Source organism: Rhinolophus sinicus, chromosome 1 (genome assembly GCF_057876585.1).
Source record: "Rhinolophus sinicus isolate RSI-liver-muscle chromosome 1, RSI-T2T, whole genome shotgun sequence".
Lineage (NCBI taxonomy): Eukaryota > Metazoa > Chordata > Mammalia > Chiroptera > Rhinolophidae > Rhinolophus > Rhinolophus sinicus.
The window spans coordinates 28,138,697-28,160,537 of NC_142501.1; the positions used below are offsets into that span (position 1 = coordinate 28,138,697).

At 33.1% G+C, this 21,841-nt stretch overlaps 1 protein-coding gene across 1 annotated transcript; it reads right to left on the reverse strand.

The window, feature by feature from the left end:
- Window positions 1-9,932: 9,932 nt before the first annotated feature.
- On the reverse strand, window positions 9,933-20,500 carry LOC109454231 (NKG2-A/NKG2-B type II integral membrane protein-like). The gene is made up of 6 exons (XM_088797971.1): window positions 20,253-20,500; window positions 19,762-19,857; window positions 19,090-19,140; window positions 18,389-18,540; window positions 10,697-10,800; window positions 9,933-10,464 (listed from the first exon to the last, which is right to left on the reverse strand). Exons 1-6 carry the CDS (start codon window positions 20,437-20,439, stop codon window positions 10,335-10,337), a joined length of 720 nt encoding a protein of 239 aa, XP_088654097.1. The 5' UTR covers window positions 20,440-20,500; the 3' UTR covers window positions 9,933-10,334.
- Window positions 20,501-21,841: the final 1,341 nt, after the last annotated feature.

Here is a 21,841-nt window from a genome sequence, read left to right on the forward strand (position 1 = left end):
TGAAGGGGTTACCAAATGGCCCTTTGTTTTGAATGATTGAGGAGTTCTGAGAAATAAGTAAAATTTAAAGAAATATTTTATATGTTGGAAAGTGTTTCACAATACACTATAACTTATCCATATCCTAAACAATACTGAAAATTAAAGAGCAAAAAATGTATTAAATAATTATTTTACAAAATAATTGATAAGTGATTTAATTAACCTATAAAATGATTAAAAAAAAAAGTATAGGTCATTTGGGAGATCAGTGTCAATTCAAGCTTTCAAAAAAAACCTTCGGTTGTCAAAGTCAGTGATGATCTCTTTAGCTGTGTGAGCAATTGTAATAATCCAAAAAATGTAATTTACTAATTCAGTCAATGGGCTCTGTAGTCAGAGAGACAGGAATTAACTCTGGCTTTGAAACTTACAATGTGTGGTCTTTAAAAAGTTATTTACTGTCAGGTAACCTACTGTACTAATCTGAAATGGAAATACTATTATGCAAGATATGATGCATGTAAAACTCAACACTCAACCTGGCACTTACAAACTCTCAATAAATGTTAGATATTTTAGTTATTATTTTAGGCACATGTTATTTTTTCTGATTCATATGAGTTATACCTTGACAATTAATTAAGCAGGAGTATAATCAGTATACTGCATCTTTATTCCAATTTTGTTCAATTTTTTTAAAGTTCTTTGATTGTTTTTAATTAAGTTTAGTTTAGCATTTTACAGAAGCTACCTCATCCTGATTTTATTAAAAATCAAGCTGCTTTAATTCCATGTAAATAAGTATATAAGGATTGTGTTTGGCCTTCATCGTGCAATGAATTCTTTTTTAAGAATCAGCAATGTTCCATTTTGACTTTGGTATATTTTAATTGTACCTCAGATGATTCACATTCACCCTTGGAATCACCCATTACCTGAGATGGGCTATGAGAGACAGGAGAGTAGTGACACATACCTTCTGTCAGCCAGAAAGTCGGGCATCCTTTAGTGGTAGGCCAGGTGACTCTCATAATAGAGGCCTGCTATAGTTGCATCATAACAGGAGAAATTTAAAAACATAAATTCAGGACCAAGAATAAACAACATCTGTGACCTTCACGACTGCCCTGTGAAGGCTCAGAGTGAAGCAAGAGTGGAAAAAGTAAATATCTCATCAATGTGTCACTTAAGGTCTGGACAGGAAATTCTCACACTCTGGCTATTTTGAAATCAGTTCATCTCAGCACACACCTCCAGAATACAGGGGACTTTGGGCTCCAACTGAAAGGACAAACAGACTTCTAAGTGTGTCATTTAGATTGCCCATTTTTAAATGCTTCTGAGAAATTGTTTTCATATTCTACAGATATGGGGAAACAGAAGCTTAACCACCCATGCAGTTAATTTGTTTCCATCTCAATCACAAACACTGCAAATTTATGTCTGTTAAGTGTCTTAACTATTACTTTTAGAACTAGGTTACTAAATGTTGGCGTTAAATACTTCTTTTCATATTTTTACTTGTATTCATATTATTGCATTTGTATTACCGTGGAAATAAAATTCTGCAAATCACAATCCTACTATCAACAGATATTTAATAATATTACTCACTAATTACTCTGATAAATTACTATATTCCTAACTATATTGTACCTGGCACAAAGTCCATCGTTTACAAAATTGCATACCTATTTGTCTGTTCTAGTACTTGCCTTCAATTTTATTCTTTTTAAATAACTAATTTAATCTGCAGACTTCCTCTGATAAAAATAAATATCCCTAGGATAAAATGTATATAATATTGAACTATGCCTGACATGGAAATATTAAATAACTACTCATAATATTATTCAGTAATTCATCTTCCAATCATGACTAGTTGTCTATATTCACTAGGAATATTCGGTGTAAATGACAAACCCCATGTCAAACTATGTGGCACAAGATGATGTAATGCAGTAGCATGTAGTCCTTCATAGTATTGTACAATCCTTCGTATTTCTGTGGTATTTGTGGTAACTTCTCCTCTTTCATTTCTGATTTTGTTTATTGTGTCTTTTCTCTTTTTATCTTAAAGTGAGTCTAGCCAAGGGTTTGTCAATTTTATTATTTTCAAAGAACCAGGTCTTTGTGGCATTAATTTTTCTATTGTCTTTTTGTTCTCTGTTTCATTTAGTTCTGCTCTGATTTTTATTACTTCCTTCCTTCTGCTGACTTTGGGTTTCATTTGTCTTCTTTTTCTAATTTTTTAAGGTGTAATATTAGATTGTTTATCTGGGATTTTTTTTCTTTTGAGATAGGCCTGTAATAATATAAATTTCCCTCTTATTACTACTTTTGCAGCTTCCCAATAATTTTGATAGGCTGTATTTTCATTTTCATTTGTTTCAATGTTCTTTTGATTTCTCCTTTTTTTCTTTATTGACCCACTCGTTCTTTAATAGTCATTCATTTAATCTCCACATATTTGTGTTTTTCCTGCTTTCTTTTTCAGGTTGGTATCCAATTTCAAAGGCTTGTGATTAGAGAATATGTTATTCAATAGCTGATTGGATAAAGAAGATGTGGTATATAAACATAATGGAGTACTACTCTGCCATAAGAAAACATAAAATACTGCCATTTGTGATAACATGGATGGATCTTGAGATTATCACGCTAAGTGAAAGGAGTTGACAGAAAAAGTTGAGAACCATACGACTTCACTCATATGTGGGATATAAAACTGAAAGCAACAGAGGAACAAGACAAATAAAGATACAAAAACTCATAGATACAGAAAACCATTTAGTGGTTACCAGAGGGTAAGTGGGGAGGGTGGGTGGTAGATGAGGGCAAAGGGGGTCAAATAAATGGTGATGGAAGGAGAATTAACTCTGGCTGGTGGGCACAAATGTGATATATAAATGATGTATTACAGAATTGTATACTTGAAATCTACGTAATTTTATTAACCACTGTCACCCCAATAAAGTTAATTAAAAAAAGAAAAGGTAATTTAAAAAATATGTTGCCTAATGTGGAAAGCCAAAACAAAAGACTTGAACCACAAGATAAATGACAAGGGAACCTCAAAAAACAAATTTTTAAATTCAAAATATCTATAGTGTAGAAAAAGTAATTTTTAAATCATTCCTCATCTTGTATCAAGAAAAGGGAGAATGTTTATTCCCCATCATTACTAAGGATATTCACTGCCATGCAGCCTTTGCCTAGTGTTCTGCAAATTATTAGCTCTATATAATCCTAAAATGTGCTCCCTTTGCTTGTAAACCGCAAGACTAAATACACCTAGAAAACAATGGCCATTTAAATAAAAATATGCCATGCAAATAAAAATACTGATTCCTAAATTCCATATGAACATTAATACTCATTAATCAATCTATCAGTCAATCAATTTATTAGTCTATAGGGAAGTAAAACACATTTTTCTTTATGTTGATATAATAAACAATTGTCACAAATTTTACCAAAGAAATACGGGTATGTTTGCCTAGTTTTAACCTATACATATAAGAATAAGACATGTTTCTATGAAAAAGGACATTGCACTGAAATTGGAGAAAAGTAAGAATTAATTTTTTGAAACATGTGAGACATTAAAGGTTTTCCACTCAGCGAGGCAACAAGTATAAAGGCTCCTATGTGACAGCAAACTTGGTGTATTCATGGAATTGATATTATAGTCAGACTGAACTTAGAGAGCAAAGAAGGGAGTAGAGGTGGATAGATGAGCAAGAGTCATATCCTGTAGGACTACGGAGCGATTTTTTTCTATTTTAAGGCCAATAGGAAAACTTTCCAAAGACTTACTTTTAAAAGCCATGATTGTTTTGCTTGCAACATGAAGAAAAGATTGAAAAAGGTCTAGAGTGGTAGATGAGAGACCTTCTGGGAGTCTCTTGCAGTAATCTGAAGAAAACAGATGGATCTCAATTAAAAAGTACATAAAAATAGCTTTGCAATAAGCAATGCTATCACAATAGCCAAGACATGGAAACAACCAAAATGCCCATTAGTAGACAACTGGATTAAGAAACAGTGGTACAGTTATACAATGGAATCTTACTCGGCCATAAAGAAGCAGGAACTCTTACCATTTGCAACGATATGGGTGGACCTAGAGAACATTATGCTAAGTGAAATAAGTCAGATGGAGAAAGACAAATACCAGATGATCTCACTTACATGTGGAATCTAAAGAACAGAATAAATGAGCAAACTAATCAGAAACAGTCTCAGAGACCTAGAGAAAAAACTGAGGGTTTGCTAGATGGGAGGGGATGAGGATGAGGGAGAAGAATAGGGTATTAGAAAGCACAATTGGTAACCACAATATTGCCACAAGGACACGAAAGACAGTTTAGGGAATATAATCAATAATGTTGTAAAGATTTGGTAGGGTGTCACATGGGCACTTGTCTTATTAGGGAGACCACTTCATGGACGATATAGATGAGTGACCACTACAGTGTACACCTGAAACTAAAGTTGAATAATACTGAATGTCAACTATAATTTAACATATATATATATAGTCACAGGATATGGAGTACAGCATAGGGAATAAAGTCAAATGGAATTGTAACAGCTATATACGATGTCAGAGGAGGAGTAGATTGGGGGAAGGGGGTTATCACTTTGTGAGGGGAGTAAATGTCTAACTATTACATTGTTTTGTACACCTGAAACTAATAATAAAAAAAAGACAGAGAAAGTTGGTTAGAACATGTTATGCTTGTCGATTATTTGAATATGTTAAAATGGGAAAGCATGAGGATTTAAACTTTACCTTCAGATTTTAAGATTTGACAATGTGGCTAAACACTAGCATGTTCAATCTTTTTCATTTTGGTCAACATACTTCTGCCCAAAGTTCCTCTTTGACTATAAAAAATACATAGATAGATAGGTATAGGTATAGATATAGATATGAGTATGACTATAGGTATAGATAGATGATATAGATGTAGACATAGATATAAATATAGATAGATACAGACATAGAGATGGATATAGACATATGAGGCCTGACAATTAAGTTCGTGAACTCATCCTAGAAAAAAATGCTACATACCTCATTGCTGAATATCACTATGGTCACCTTTGAAGTGCTCCCCTTGGGAAGCTATGCACCAATATTAGGGCCTAGTCCACCCTTCAAAGAAATTTTGGAACTCTTTCTCTGGAATGGCCATCAGAACTGTCGTCATATTACTCTTGATGTCCTAAATGTCACCAAAATATCTTCCTTTCAATATTTCTTTAACTTTGGGTAAAGAAAGAAGCAGATCAGGTTACTAGAGAGGGTGTTCCAATACACTTATGTTTACTGGTTAAACACTCCCTCACAGTCAGTGAGTGCCTTGATAGCTGGTGCATTGCCGTGATGCAAAAGCCATGAATTGTTGGCAAAAATTCAGGTCATTTTCATCTAACTTTATCATACAGCCTTTTCAGCACTTCCAAATAGTAAACTTGGTTAATTTTTTGTCCAAATGGTACAAATTCATAATGAATAATCCTTCTGATATCAAAAATGGTTATCAACATCATTTTAACTCTTGTTCTGGACTAATGAAACTTTTTTGGTCGTGGAGAATTGGCTGACTTCCGTTGTGCACTTTGACGCTCTGTTTCAGGGCCTTAGTCCTGTTTCATTACCAGTGATAACATGGTCCAAAACATCATCTTGCCTCGCCAAAATGTTTTGGCAAACTTCAACCCTCCTTTGCTTTTGTTCTTTGGAGAATTCTTTCGGGAACATTTTTGCACACACCTTTCTCATGCCAAGATTTTCAATTAAGATTTTCCTGTTTCTCTATTGATGTTTACTTGGCCTGCTATGCTTCTCAAGATTTTGACATGCAATTTGGTGAATTTTGCTATGTTTTGGTCAGTTCTGCTCATTACTGGCCGCCCTGATCTCTCTCATCAGTGATGCGTTCTCTCCCTTCAGAAAAACGTTTAATCAGTTTTACACTCTCATTTTCTTTATGGGATGATCTCCATAAACTTGGACTAACATGTCCCTGATTTCACTTGGACTAACATGTCCCTGATTTCACTTCCACTCTTGCCAAGTTTAACAAAAATTTAATGTTTGTTCGGTGCTCTAATTCACGCTCAGACATTCTTGCGACGGCACAAAAAACACGCAACAGTAATGACTGCCACTCAGTGAGACACCACCACACGTCGACATGAACACAGCTGTAGAGACACTGATGCACCAAGGTTATGAAACCTTACTGAGCTGTTTGTGCAGTGCTGCCAATGTAAGCACAAGGTGGCAAGTTTGTGGACTTAATTGTCAGACCTCATATACCTGAGTATGAGCTAATTATTCCCAAATAATTATCATTACTCTCTATGAAAAATAGTTTGTTTTTATTGTGATATTTTAAAGTCTAAAGAGTGTTTAAAGATTTGGAATGTCATGTCGATATGAGTACTAAGTGAACTGTTGCTTCTCATTTTATGCCAGGATGATTTCTTCCCCTCTTTTCTAAGATTTTCACATCACTCTGCCAACCTTTAATTTATATATGGTTGGAATCAAGTTTTCACAAACATCAAACCAAATACTATTCCCAATTACAACGATACAAAAGAGGGATACTTAGATACAAAGAGAGAGACACACAAGGAGAGCAATGTGATGACAGAGGCAGAGCTTGGAGTAATGTGTCTGTAAGCCAAGGCCTGGGGGCTACACCAAAAGTTCAGAGAAAGGCATGGACCATAGTCTATCCTAGAGTCTTCAAAGTGAGGACAGCCCTGTTGGCACCGTCATTTCAGACTTCTAGCCTCCAGAATAGTGATAGAAAATTGGTTGTTTAAACCAGAAAAAAATGAAATATGTAATATGTTAAAAGGCAAAACAAATGTTCTATAAAAGCATTTAAAACAGAGTAAGTGGAATTGGGAGTGTCATTTGTGAGGGGGAACTGAAATTCCATTAGGATTCTTTGGGAATGTAGTGTTTGGACAAAAACATAAATTTGGTGAGAAAATTAGAATAGCAGATAAATGGAGAAGACCTTTTGAAATTGAGCAAACAACTGATGAAATTTCCTATTGAAGAAACATGTCTGAATATTTGAGGATCAGCGAGGAGGCTGACATAGCTGGAGCAGAGTGCGTGAAGGGAGCAGCCTTAGCTCATGCATTCCCAACAGGGGTGATCGTGTCAACAAGTGGACAAAAACTGATTTTTAACAGTAGTGAAAAAAACTCACTTTATGTATAAAGTGCAGATACACATAAAGTATATAAAGAAAAGTGTAATACATTGGTCGTTTTGAATTTTCAGGGAGATGGACCAAAAAAGCATATCTGTGAAAGCTCCTTAGTACTTGAGGGAGAAAATGGAAAAAAGTGTGTGTGGGGGGGGGGGGTGTTGAGAAACACTCTATTAGAGGATAAGATGCAAGAGGTAACAGGGCTCAGATCATCCAGGTTTTGTAAGGCTCAAGCTTCTTCATATTGAAGCATGGAGAGCGGCACCTAGATTTAAAAAGAAGTGGAGTTGTGTGATTTCTTTATATATTTTGGATATTAGCCCAAAATAATTGCAGGTATTGTTTGCAAACATCTTCTCCCATTCCATCGGATGCCTTTTTGTTCTGTTGGTTTCTTTTGCTGTGCAGAAGCTTTTAGGTTTGATATATGGTATCGTCATTTATTTTTGCTTTTACTTCCCTGCCTTTGAGGTCAAATTCATAAAATCCTCTCTCTTGAGGTCAAATTCATAAAACCCATAAATTTGGTACCTATACTTTCTTGTATACAATTTATTGTTTCAGGTCTTATGTTTGGACTTTGATCCATTTTGTGTCAATTTTGGTATATGGTGACAGACAGCAGTCTACTTTCATTCTTTTGCACATGGCCTTCCAATTTTCCCAGCACCATTTATTGATGAGTCTTTCTTTCCTCCATTTTATGTTTTTGGATCTTTTGTTGAAAATTATCTGCCCATATGTATGTGGGTGTATTTCTGGGTTCTCAATTCTTTCCATTGGTCTGTGTGTCTTTTTTTCACCCATATCCATGCTGCTTCGATTATTGACACTTTGTAGTGTAAATTGAGGTAAAGGATTGTTATATTTCTTGACTTGTTCTATTTTTTTTTAGGATCCTTTGGACTATTCAGGTAATTTGTGATTCCATACACATTTGATGATTTCCCCTCTCCTGAATATACACCCTCCAAATCTGAAAACATTTATCCATAAAGATATATGTACTCCATGTTCATTGCAGCATTATTTACGGTGGCCAAGACATGGAAACAACCAAAGTGTCCTTTGATAGATGATTAGATAAAGGAGATGTGGTATGTATAACAATGGAATGATACCCTGCCATAAGAAAAGATGAAATAATGCAATTTGCAACAACTTGGATCAATCTTAAAATTATTATGGTAACAAAATAAGTCATACAGAGAAAGTGGACAATCATATGACTTCACTGATGTGTGGGATATAAAACTGGAAGCAATGAAGGAACAAGACAAACAAATAAAGAAACAAAAACTCATAGACACAGACAACAGTTTAGTGGTTACCAGAGGGTAAGGGGAGTGGGGGTAGAAGAGGGTAAAGGGGATCAAATATAAGGTGATAGAAGGAGAATTGACTCTGGGTGGTGAGCACAAATTGTGATATCTATGATGTATTATAAAATTACATTAAATCAATAGAATGCTTTGGGAAATGGGCAATTTTTTTTTTAATTTTATTTTATTAAATCTATTGGGGTGACAATTTTAACTATGTTGATTATTCCAATCCATGAAGACACAATATCTTTCCTTTGTGTCTTCTTCAATTTCTTTTAATAATGTCTTACAGTTTTAAGTATATAGGTCCTTCACAACCTTTGCTATGTTTATTCCTAGGTATTTTATTCTTTTTTATTGCAATTTCAAAAGAAATGTGTGTTGCTTTTTCTCTTCTTTTTGTCTGAAATTTCATTGTTAGCATGTAGGAATGCATGGATTTTTGTACATTGACTTTGTATGCTGCATCTTTACCGTATTTGTTTATTGCTTCTAATAATTTTTTGGTGGTGTCCTTAGGGTTTACTGTATAAAGAATTATGTCATGCACCAACTTTGTAATTCTTGTACAGTAATCTCGAGGATCAATCAACAATTTATTAATCTCAGCTCCAAATCTGTGCTTCATTGCCCTCTCTGAGATTATGGAGCTAGATCCTATAACTTTTTCTTCATTATCAACTCGCATGATGTTGTTTTGCCAGAAAAAGTCACTGAAGAGATACTGCCAGGGAAAGAACTTTTGTCCCTGGTTTCACGGTGCTTTCTCCCCATTGGCTCTGTGGTGAGGTTGCCAGTTGCATGTATGCAGGACGTCCTGTGGTGTTCACCCTCCAGCAGTTTTTGTGGCCAGTCCCAGTCATAGTTCCCTCTTTTCCAACCTCTACTTGAGGACACTGTGGCAGGGAGGTGTTCCTGCTTGCTAGTCATAGCTTGAGAGTTGTCCTCACCAATAACAGCCAGCGGACTGTTGAGATGCTCGATCCAGGGCAACCCAGTGAACGTGTCAGCCATCAGAATGTCTGCAGCCACATTGTGTTCAGTGAAGTCTGAAACCCATCCTGAGAGAGTAGACCTGGCTTCCAAGTCATTCCACCTTTGGGTACTTATCTTTAACCCTAGGATATTCTGTATATTTTGTTTTATCTCCTGTTTGTAGGCTATCTCCCCTGCAAAAACTTAATAATTCGTTAAACCAAATTTTCTTTCTTTTTTGTCTTTTAACTCCACTATGACTTACACACTATGCCAGCCTGTGTTGTTGAATCCTCATTTTCAACATCGAGGGCTTTGACAAATGAACTACTTTGAAAATATAAATGGAATTATTCACCATATTGAGGACTAAGAAATAACAGCTCTTGATATTAAAAAATGTAATTTACACTTGATTTTATTTTAATAAGTAGCAAAAGCTTAAGAAACATATAACATGTACTTGGATATATTTTTTTTTAATTAATGAAAATATAGATTTAAAAATAATTCTACAAGACCAAGGTGAAGCCTCACATAAACTGTGGATTTAAGTGATTATGATGCATTGATGTAGAATCACTCTCAGTAGCAAATGTATCATTTTGGTGAGTGATGTTGACCATGGGGGAAGCTCTGCATGTGTAGGGATGGGGGGAATATGGGAAATCTCAGTATCTGTCTTAATTTTGTTGTGAATGTAAAGCTGTCCTCAAAATTGTATCATAAGAAATAATTCAAAGAAAATTATTGTGTGGTCTTTAAATAAATTAAAAATATGTTCTCTAGCATTACACCAACTTTAGATAAGCCTAAGTTTCTGGTGCTTACAAACATACTGTTTTGTTTGCAAACAGGATTCAGATAAAAGCTGGTGTGATTCAAACAGCACAAATGTACAATTCTTGCTCATCTCTGAAGATATTGGGAACCTGAAATACAGAGAATAATATATCATTAATCTGGTAATACATGACCTAATACTTTGATTAATAAATAATTTACTTAGTCTAATACTTATATACCTATATCTGAACAGTCCTTGTATTATTTTGTATGGAAATACTTAAATAATAGTCTTCATATAATTGTTCACATATAGCTTTTTCTTTCTAAGATTAATTACTTCAAGGCATAAAATATAAGAGTTCTCATGAAACTTACAGTTTGGAAGAGAAAGTTGAGCCATTTTGCCTCACCCATAAACTATTATTGGTACTGTTTGAGAGTCCAATCCATGAAAGAAAACGAAAGGAGCTCAAAAAATTCTAGTAGGAAACAAATTTTATGAGATGTCAGATAAAAGTTTTTATAGCAACATGAATTTTTAATGGAATATTGAGTTAATTCTTTCTATTTCACACTGTCTTTAAATTTACATTATATACTTACATTCTGAACACATTAGGAAAATGTATCATTATTACTGAAGAGGACAGTTGACACAAATAATTTCAAGGCTGCAACAATTTACCAAAGACTAACAATAACTTGTGACTTATTATTGGAAAAGCTCCTAGAAATTCAAGTAAGAATGGAGTAAATTTGTAGTCTTCTTGCCTAGGACTGCTCCCGTGTCACCCCCCACCCCCACCTCAATTCAGTGAGTAAGAACAATTGTCGTTTTTGTAATTTGGAGCAGGCTGCACAAATCACTGGTGTTGTTGTCACATGAGGAAACTTGATTAGCAATAGGAAAGGTGGCACTAAATTACTCACAACTTTTTCAGCTCTGAAGTGCTGAATTTACAAGGTTAAAAAGAGCAAAACCCACCCTTTTTCTAGTGCGAGCTTTTAGTCTCCTTTGTGTGCAGCGCAGTGCCAGCCACAATAATAATGGAGAGGAAATAAAAGGGAGAGTTCACTAGAAGAGAAGACATTAGCTCTCTACATGTTCTTGGCTAATGAAACAAATATGCACTTGTGCACAGGAGATAAAGATGATCCCAGTAAAAAATAAAGCCAAAGTGGACTTGAAAACGAATTGCAAAGTTATGAACTCTCCCCAGTACACACATACACAAACAAGCACATCAAATAACAGAGGGTGGAAGCGCCACTGACTGGCGGTATTTGAATACATTAAAAATATATAATTGTTTGTTGTCAACTGAGTTATGCATGCACAAGGGGGATCCCTAGGAAGCCAGGCTAAAAAAAAATAAACAATAAGAGTTTTAACTGTTGAGAAGAGATATAAGCAAGCACGCTCTAAAGAAAAGATTCTGCAGTAAAAGTTTTGCAACTTTCAAAAAAATAATAAATCGAAAACACAGGAAACAGAATCCCTGTTTACTACACGATATTATCAAACATGTCTAATCACAAAAGATTAGAAAACATACAAAAAAATGCCTTCTCTACTCAGGGAAAATAATCAGTCAAAGAATCTTTTATTGAGATAAGATGTTAGATTTATTAGAAAAAAATATTTTAGAGTAATTACTATAAACATATGCTCAGATAACTATATCTGAATATGATAGCAGTGAAAAAACATGTACCAAACAGAGAAATAAAAACTACATAAATGAATCTAATAGAAATTACAAATTGAAAAACATACCTAAAATGCAAAATTTACTAAATTTACATAAAATATGAGACACAGAGAGAGAATTAAAGAAATTGAACATGGTGTTTAAAGGATTATTTGGGCAGGTCCAGTGGCTCAGGCAGTTGGAGCTCCGTGCTTCTAACTCCGAAGGCTGCCAGTTCGATTCCCACATGGGCCAGTGGGCTCTCAACCACAAGGTTGCAGGTTCAACTCCTCGACTCCCACAAGGGATGTTGGGCTGCGCCCCCTGCAACTAGCAACAGCAACTGGACCTGGAGCTGAGCTGCACCCTCCACAACTAAGACTGAAAGGACAACAACTTGACTTGGAAAAAATCCTGGAAGTAGACACTGTTCCAATCAAGTCCTGTTCCCCTTCCCCAATAAAATCTTAAAAAAAAAAAAAAAAAAAAAAAGGATTATTTACCCTAAAATATAGAGAGAAAGATAAGCAGGTCCTCAAAACCTTTCAAGCAGTACCAAGAAAACGAACGTAGATGTAAATGTATAGTGAGAATATGAATAGAGACAGAGACAAAAAAAACAATTTTGAGAAATAATGAACAACTTTCTAAATTTAATTTTTAAAATATTGTATGCATATGAAGCTTAACAAACTACAAAGAAAATCAGCACAGGGAAATCCACTTATCAAAACATTATAATCAAATGACTAAAAAACATTGAAGACAGACACGAAGAAATAATCCTGAGGGAAAATCAGGAGTATGACAGATTGGGTCAGAAGGAAAATGTGAAAATGAGGGAATAGGTGAGATATTTCCCTCCTCCAGCAGCACGTAGACCCAATTATCTCATCCAGAATCTGCATTTGTTCTGAACACTATTCCAGATGAGGGAGATGAGTAGCCAATAGGGGTATACAGAAAATCTCTGTCTTGTCTCAATTTTGCTGTAAACCTAAACTGCTCTAAGAAAATCAAGTCTGTGTCTTTTTTTTTAATTGGTAATGGTGAATTTTATCTTAACTGTTTTACCGCAATGAAAAATGTGAAATAGAAACCAAACAAATAAAAATAAAAATTAGGTAACGAAATAAGCAAAAGAAAACTTACCCATTACATATAAGAAAATAACAATATGATTAATAGATGAATTCTTATCAAAAATAATGAAGAATAGAAAGCAGAAGTGACATATTTAAAGAGCTGAGAGTACTGGGGTGGGGGAAAAACACAACAAAACCTGTCAAACAAGAATTCTAAATTCAGCAAAACAATCCTTTTAAAAAGAAGTTGCAATAAGGACCTTACAACATACACAAAAACAGAGAATTTCTTTTTTTTTTTTTTTTTTAATTTTTTTTTTTTTAAATTTATTGGGGTGACAATTGTTAGTAAAATTACATAGAGAATTTCTTGTTATCAGAACTGCCCTCCAAAAATATTCTTCAACCTAAAAGTAAATGACATTGGATGGTAACTCATAGCCGCAGGAAGGAAGGAAGAGCAGCGGGAATGGTAAATATAGGAGTAAACTTAAGCATCTGTGTTTCTCATGTGATTTCTTTGAAAAATGAGATATTTAAGGCAATAATTATAACACTGCATGGTTGGGTCTATATCATATCTGGATGCAACTTTGTGCTGGTAAATAGGAACCTTGTTCTGGGGAAGAAAACCTTATCTGTTAACATTTGTTTATTTTTGTGGCATAGAAATCCCTAGAATGATTCATTTCAAGTCATCCTTGTGTAAAACATGAATGTCAGGTCACAAAAGGTGTGTATTATTGTTGTTTGGTCACAAACCAGTGCTGGCTGGCTCAGTACAACATTGTTAGAAGGAATAGTAAGACCCCAAAAGGGGGGGGGAGGGCGGAATGGAACTATGTTGGTGCTCAGTTTCTATATTTCACTGGAATATAGTCAGAATTAACTTGAACTAGACAGTGATGAGTTGAGGATATATTTGTAATATCTACAGCAACTACTAAGAAAATAAAAAAAACAAAAGAAAACCATCAACAGAGAATTAAAATGGAACACTATAATAATATGTGTTTAACAAAGATGCAGGAAATATGGAAGAAAAATACCGAAAGGCATGCACATAGAACGAAGAACAAAACAGCAGACCTAAATCCAACTATACCAATAATTATATTAAATATGAATAAAATAAATATTTTAGTCAAAAGATATAAATTGTCACACTGAGTGAAAATATAAGATCCATCTAGATCTTGTCTATCTTAAATACACTTTATATTCAAAGGTACGAAAAATGAAAGTAAACAGATGAAAAATGATATACCCTATAAACTGTAACCATAAGGGGGCTGAAAAGGCCATTCTAACATCAGACAAAATAGCTGTTAAAACAAAAAATATGATTAGAAATAAAAATAAACATTTCAAAATATTAACCGTGACATTATAAGAAGATAAAATAATTATAAACATACGTCCACCTAACAGCAGAACTCTCAAACATATGAAGTAGTAACTGACAAAATTAAAGGGAGATATAAATAATTCAATGATTATAGTTGGAGATTTAAATGCTCCAATGTCACTCCAATATCACCCCAATATAAAAATAAAAATTTTTGTTTCTTCATTTATTGTCCTGTTGCTTTGTTATTTTCAGTTTTATATACCATATGTCATTGATCATATGGTTCTCAACTTTTTCTGTCTGACTTATTTCGCGTAGCACAATAATCTCAAGATCCATCCATGTTTTCCCAAATAGCACTATTTCATCTTTTCTTATGGCTGAATAGTATTCCATCGTATATACATATATTGGGGATATATATATATATATATATCTCACATCTTCTCTATCCAATCATCTATTAGTGGGAATGCAGATTGGTGCAGCCCTATGGAAGGCAGTGTGAAGATTCCTCAAAAAATTTAAAATAGAATTATCATATGACCTAGCAATCCCTTTTCTGGGTATCAACCAAAAAAAAATCTGAAAACATTTATCCGTAAAGATATATGTGCACCTATGTTCAATAAAAATTTTTTAAAAGATATAAAGGTGACAAACAAGTACATGAAAAGATTATCAAGACAATTAGTCTTAAAATTAAATTAAAGCTGCTACAGATCAGACTTCTTGTTCTGGAAAGATGGAGTTGGATGCTCTTTATTTCTCCCTCTAAATACTCATAGAACTATCATCCCTTCTACATAAAAAAATTCAAAAAGGTGATAAGAAAGATGACAAAACTAGGAACTCAGGACCTGATGAATGAGATGGCAGTAACCTCTCTGGAATTTCTTTTTACCTTGTTTATCTCAGACTGGATGCTGGTGACGCCAGCAAACCACAAACACCCATGGGTACAAACAAAAGTCCCGAGAAAAGCCTTTCTCTCTAGTCAAAGGACCAAGAATGGAGCTGGCTAGAAAGACAGAAAACTTTTAGACACTAACTGCCTCATTCCAACCAAAAACCATAGAAAAGTCCAGCGAATATACCGCTCAAGAACGAAGGGGAAATCAAGACATTTTCAGAAAAAGAAAAACTAAGAAAACACGTCACCACCAGGCCCACTCTAATAAAACAGCTAAAGGAAATATTCTAAGCAGAAATTAAATGATAAAAGAGGGACTCTCAGATCATCAGGAAGGAAAATAAAACAAAGAATAAAAACTTACTAGACATATAGACTATGCATCTCCTCTTCTGTTTTGTAAATTGAGAGTTGAGGCAAAATTATAAGTTGAAGCAAATTGTAACAGAGTGTCATGTGATTCTCAATTTACATTGATAAAATATTTTAGACAATTATATTATAAATGGATACAGTAAAGGGACAAAAAAGGAGATAAGGTATCTCCATGTTACATAAACTGCTGTAGGCTGTGTAGACTGTGATTTACACACAGTAGTGCCCTCTTATCTGTGGTTTCCATTACCTGCTGTTTCAGATACCCACAGTCAGTCATTCTCCCAAAATATTAACAGGAAAATTCCAAAATTAAAAAATTGAAGTGTAAGTTCTGTGCAATTCTAAGTAACGTGATGAAACTCCCAGTCCCACTCCCTTCTGCGCTGGATATGAAGCATCTCTTGTCATCATATCTACGCTGTATATGCTCCCCATCCCTTAATGTTATCACATGGTTGTCAGATCCACTGATGCAGCATCTCAGAGCTTGTGTTCAAGTCACCTTTATTTTACTTAATAATGGTCCTAAATATGAGACTAATTTTACTGGCAATCAAATTGCCGAAGAGAGGCTATAAAGTGTTTCCTTTAAGTGAAATGATGAAAGTTCGCAATTTAATAAGGAAAGACAAAAAATCTTCTTCAGAAATCACTAAAATCTACAGTAAGAAATAATGCTGCATCTGTGAAATTGTGAAGGAAGAAGAATCTGTGCTAGTTTTGCTGTCATACCTCAAACTTGACGGGTATAGTAAAATAATGTATTTTGAGAGAGAAATGAGACAGACCACATTTACATAACTTTCATTACAGTATATTTTTATAATTTTCTATTTTATTATTAGTTAGTGTTCTGAATCTCTCACTGTGCCTAACTTATAAATTAAACTTTATCGTAGGTATTAATGTATAAGACAAAACATTGTATATATAAGGTTCAGTACTATCAGTGATTTCAGGCATCCACTGGGGTCTTTGAACATACCCCCCACAGAGAAGGGGAAAACTACTGTGTGTGTGTGTGTGTGTGTATGTATATGTACATATAATATTATATACATTATCATCTATATAAACATATATAATACATATTATCTATATAAAGTATATTTGTGCATATATGTATATAGAGAATTATACATGCATATATAGTTATTTATGAAAAGATAATCTTTGCTATAAATTATGATCCATTAGTTAGACAATAATAAAGGAAAACAATAAAACAGAGAGAGTAATGTAAGAGATTATCTTCATGAACCTTGACTGATTTCACAAGTAGGTCCAAAGTGATCACTAAAACCCAAAATGATATAGTAGACCCTGCTAACATTAATAAATTCTGGTCATTAAAAGACTCCAACATGAGAAAAAGCTATTTGTATCTCCTAAATTCAAAAACGAGCTTATATCCAAAATATAACAAGTACTGCTAGGAAGGAAAATGACAGGCAACATATAGGAGAAATGGGCAAGAGACATGACAGGTACTTGTCATTCTCACAGAAGAGAATGTCATGAGTAGTATTCTAGAAGGATATGTTCAATCTAATAGTAATCAAGAAAAGACCTATTAATGTCATCATGATACTTTTCTATAATGACAAGAAATTATAACATTAAAATTCCTCGTAGTACTAAGTTTTAGATCAAAGGCCTATTTGGTAAAATGTGTCTTTACTCAATAAACCAAAAAGGTGCTATAATAATTCAATATATTTGACATACACATACATTTATGACCCTGCAATTTTATTCTGAGACATACAAGACAATATATTATAATTACATCATATACAATTATAATAATAGAATTTTATTTATAAACACCTTTATAAACAGTACATGTTATGTAGAATATATTGTATTTACATAAATATTTACATAAATACAATATATTCCACATAACATGCATATATAATATATAAATTATAAATATATTATAATATTTGGAAAAATATGTACACAAAGATTTTCATAAAATATTATTTATAACACCCACATTTAAAAAACTATATTCTGAATACTATAGATTAAAAATGTTATGTACATAGAATACAGCAGCAAAAATTACTACAGATAAATGCAACAGTGTGGATGAATTGCAAAAATATCATACGGGAATGAAAGGAGACACATAAAATGCATCCTGAATGATCCCTGTCACATGGAGCTCGAATTTAAGCAAAGATAATTTGGAATATTGAAAATCAGAATAGTGGTTAAGTGGGGGGGAGGGAAGGTTGTGAGAGAATACAAAGGAGTGAGCTATTATGAACTGAAAATTTATTTCATGATCTGATTTGTGATTACATGGGTCCTTTCACTTTATATCAATCTGCACAATCCTGATATGTTTATTTTCCTTGCTACAATTTAAAATTATATAGCAAAATTAAATAGCAAAACTTATTTTAGACAAAAAGCATGTATACATGCATGGTAGCCTATGAAAAATAAGAACTGGAAACTATTAAATATACATTAATGGCATGAAATATAAATAACATATTAAAGAGTTAAACAATAGAATATTAACAAACTTTAAAATAAACTACAAATGTATGTAAAAATGTGAATGACTACTACAAATCTAATGCAGACCAAAATAATCTTTCAATAAAATGTTGGAAACATTTAAAATCTTACCATTTCTTCTTCATTATCTATATAAAACAGACTAGAGTTCTTGGAAGCACAGGCCGTCTGACTCTCAGTCCATGTTATTCTTTCGGTGCTAATGTAATAGCAGTTGCTGGAATATGTAAACCATTCCTTTGGACAACCACCACGACAACATGCTGAGGAAATTATTATTCAAAAACAATTTGAATTATAAAAGTTAAGAAAAAATTTACATATTTGCAATTAAAATACATAATTTACATAACTGTAAACATATATGCACATAAAATGTCTATGCACCCGAACTGACTGGTACATATCAAACAAAACACAATCACACACACTCACAGGAAGGGTCAGCCTCTCATCCTCTAATTTATGTGCCCAAATAAATAAAACACACAAACATAAATATCCACTTTAACATACATCATGAAAGTCAATGAACAAAACCACGCTTTTGGAATAGTAAAATTGTTTGTCTCATAGTATAGCAGGGGGAAATGTAAGCAAATTGGAAAAGAAAGGGTATTGTGATTTAAAATGACCATTTCTTCATATTCTTCCACAAGAAGGAGCATTCTCCTAAAATTATTATTTTTGAACATTTATTGCCCAATGTTATAATTTATATACTCAAAAAAAACCCTATTATTATTTTTGCCTACCCTCAGTTACAAACTATAAACTGTACTAATATCAGAACTCTGAAAATCATCCTGTACCTTCTTGGATCCTTGTTGTCAAGGGGGAATTATTCTGCTCTGGTTTTTCAGCTAGAAAAAAAAAAGTGATTCTTATTAAAAAGTTAATATTGATCTAAATAAGTCATAATACTTTCTGTTTCTTACTTTGAAATTTTGTGTAATGTTTAGGATTAGAATAATCTGAAATAAAATTAAATATACAGGAAAAATTAATGAATTAAAAGATTTGAGGAAAAATATTATAAAAGGCTAAAGTATCAAACTGCACTATTGTATTTGATTTAACCAATCTCAAGAATTAGTTTGTATTTCTCAATAAACTCTTTTACTCTCTTTTTTTTATTTTATTAAATTTATTGGGGTGACAATTGTTAGTAAAATTACATAGATTTCAGGTGTACAATTCTGTATTACATCATCTATAAATCCCATTGTGTGTTCATCACCCTCTTAAAGTATGGCTTTGAGTTATGAAATCAGGGTTTATATGTACATATATTTGTAAAATGCTCTCTATAATCATCCTGATATTTAGTCTTCGACAAATTCAGTCAACTCTTTCACCTTTAATCTAAATTCATATGTTAAAATTAGAGGCCTGTTCCATAATATTATGAAACATTTAGAGGCACTGAAAAATCAATCATCGAAGTGAAAAGTTCCCTTATAATCTTTCAAAACTTGACTTACAGGTAGTAACAGCTATCGTTACCACAGTGGACAGCAAGACAACACTGATGACTCCCAACATCCCTGCAAAGAGCTTCTCTGGACATGATGGAAAATCTACAGGGAGAGAAAGGGAAACACTGAGGAATGAGGTGGAGATAATTGTTTACACAGTTTACACACAGAGAACGTTCCTGAACAGAGAATCATATACATAAACTTGGACCCCAGACCCATATCTGCCATTGCAATCTTCCTCTCAGAATGTACCATTGCATTGTACTCCATGGAAATACAATGCTCCATGAGTTGCTGGTCAAAGACTACACACTACAATGATGCCTGAGTAACAGTAGTCCTCAGATTTCACATTAGAATGCTGTATTCCAACTTCAAACTCTGATCCCCACAAATAAAAAGTGTTTCTCCACATATTTCCTACTGTTCCCCACATCTGCACCCTAACTGCACGTTCTAGAACAGTTATCCTGTGTATCTATTAAATATTTTACCTTTGCAGTGGTAGCTCTTGTCATTCCCTTGAAGATCCTGAGAAGCATTTTGAAGATTTAATTCTGCATAGGTTATTTCCTGCTCAATTGCTGAAATGGAACTCTTAGTGCCCTTAGGTTTTACTTGCTGTCTCCTGGAGTCCTTAGCCCGACTCAGTTCTGCATAGGTTACTCTTTCGTTATTCATCTCTGCAGCTGAGTGGTGTCAGAGACCATGCTCTAAGTGTACTTAAGAAAGAATGGTATTAATATATGCGATGATGAGATCTCTTACAGTAAAAGTGGGTGGGGTAGAGGGTGAGCTAGGCTCATTTTCAGTAGAAGAATCTAAAGGTCTTGTTTTAAATACTTTACAGCATTAAATAAGTGTCTCATGGTTAAATACATTTTTAAGATATTCTATATTTGAAAATGTATTTTTGGTTGGAGCAATGAAAAGTGATAAATTAGTGAGGAAAAAAGAAGTTCATAAATAAAAATATCTTCCATTTAAGTGAGATGACAGAGAATTATTTTTAACACTATTATAATTTCTGTATTAAAAATTAAAATTATGTATTAGAAAAAAGTGACTCATAATATTTATGACAATTTTGAAATACAATAAGGTTAAAGACTGAGTGCTGAAAGATGGCGAATTAGTAGTGTTGGCATTTATAGTAATTCCCTGCACTAAATTAATTTCATTTAGTCATTTACATTTATTTATTAAAGGTAATTAGTTGTTATCAAATGATCTGTTATTTGAATGATTGTGAAGTTATGAGAAATTATTACCATTTTAAAGAAATATTTCCATCACCTTATATTTGATCCCGCAGAATTGTACACTTAAGACCTATAAAACTTTACTAACCATTGTTACCCCAATAAACTTTAATTTAATTTAAAAAAAATAAAAAAAAATATTTCATATGTTGAAAACTGTTAGACTAAACTTATTCAAAACCTAAAAGATATTGAGAACAAAATAACAACAATTTTTTAAAATACTTATGTAACACAATAAATTGTGATTTAATGGTAAAGATATACAATTATAAAATGATAAATACATGTCTGGATCATTTATAGAAGAACACTGCTGTTTTAAACTTCAAAAAAATTCCTATAACTGTGAAAGTCAATAAAAGTAGCTTTAGTTTTGAAAGCAAAGAAATGAATCAAATTATGTAATTGAAAAATTCAGTTAATGGGCTCTGTGGTCAGTAAATTCTAGAATTAAATTTGCCTCAAAATTTATGATATATGACCTTTAAATAGTTCCTTAGTGTCTAGCAACCTAGATTACTAATGGAAATTAGATATACAAATATTTAGATACTTTGCAGGTGAAACACTCGACATTCAATCTGGCTTCATAAATTCTCAAGAATATGTTACTTATGCTAATTATTTTAACAGATTTAACATGTTATTATTTCTAATTTATGTCAGTTAGACCCTAACATAATTCATTAGACAACCATCTCTTTATCAATGTGATGTCTTTTCTTGCAATGTTTCATTTAATTTTTTAAAAAATATTTTCGTTGTTTATAATTAAGCTTAATTTAGCATTTCACAAGAGCTACCTCATCTATATTTTT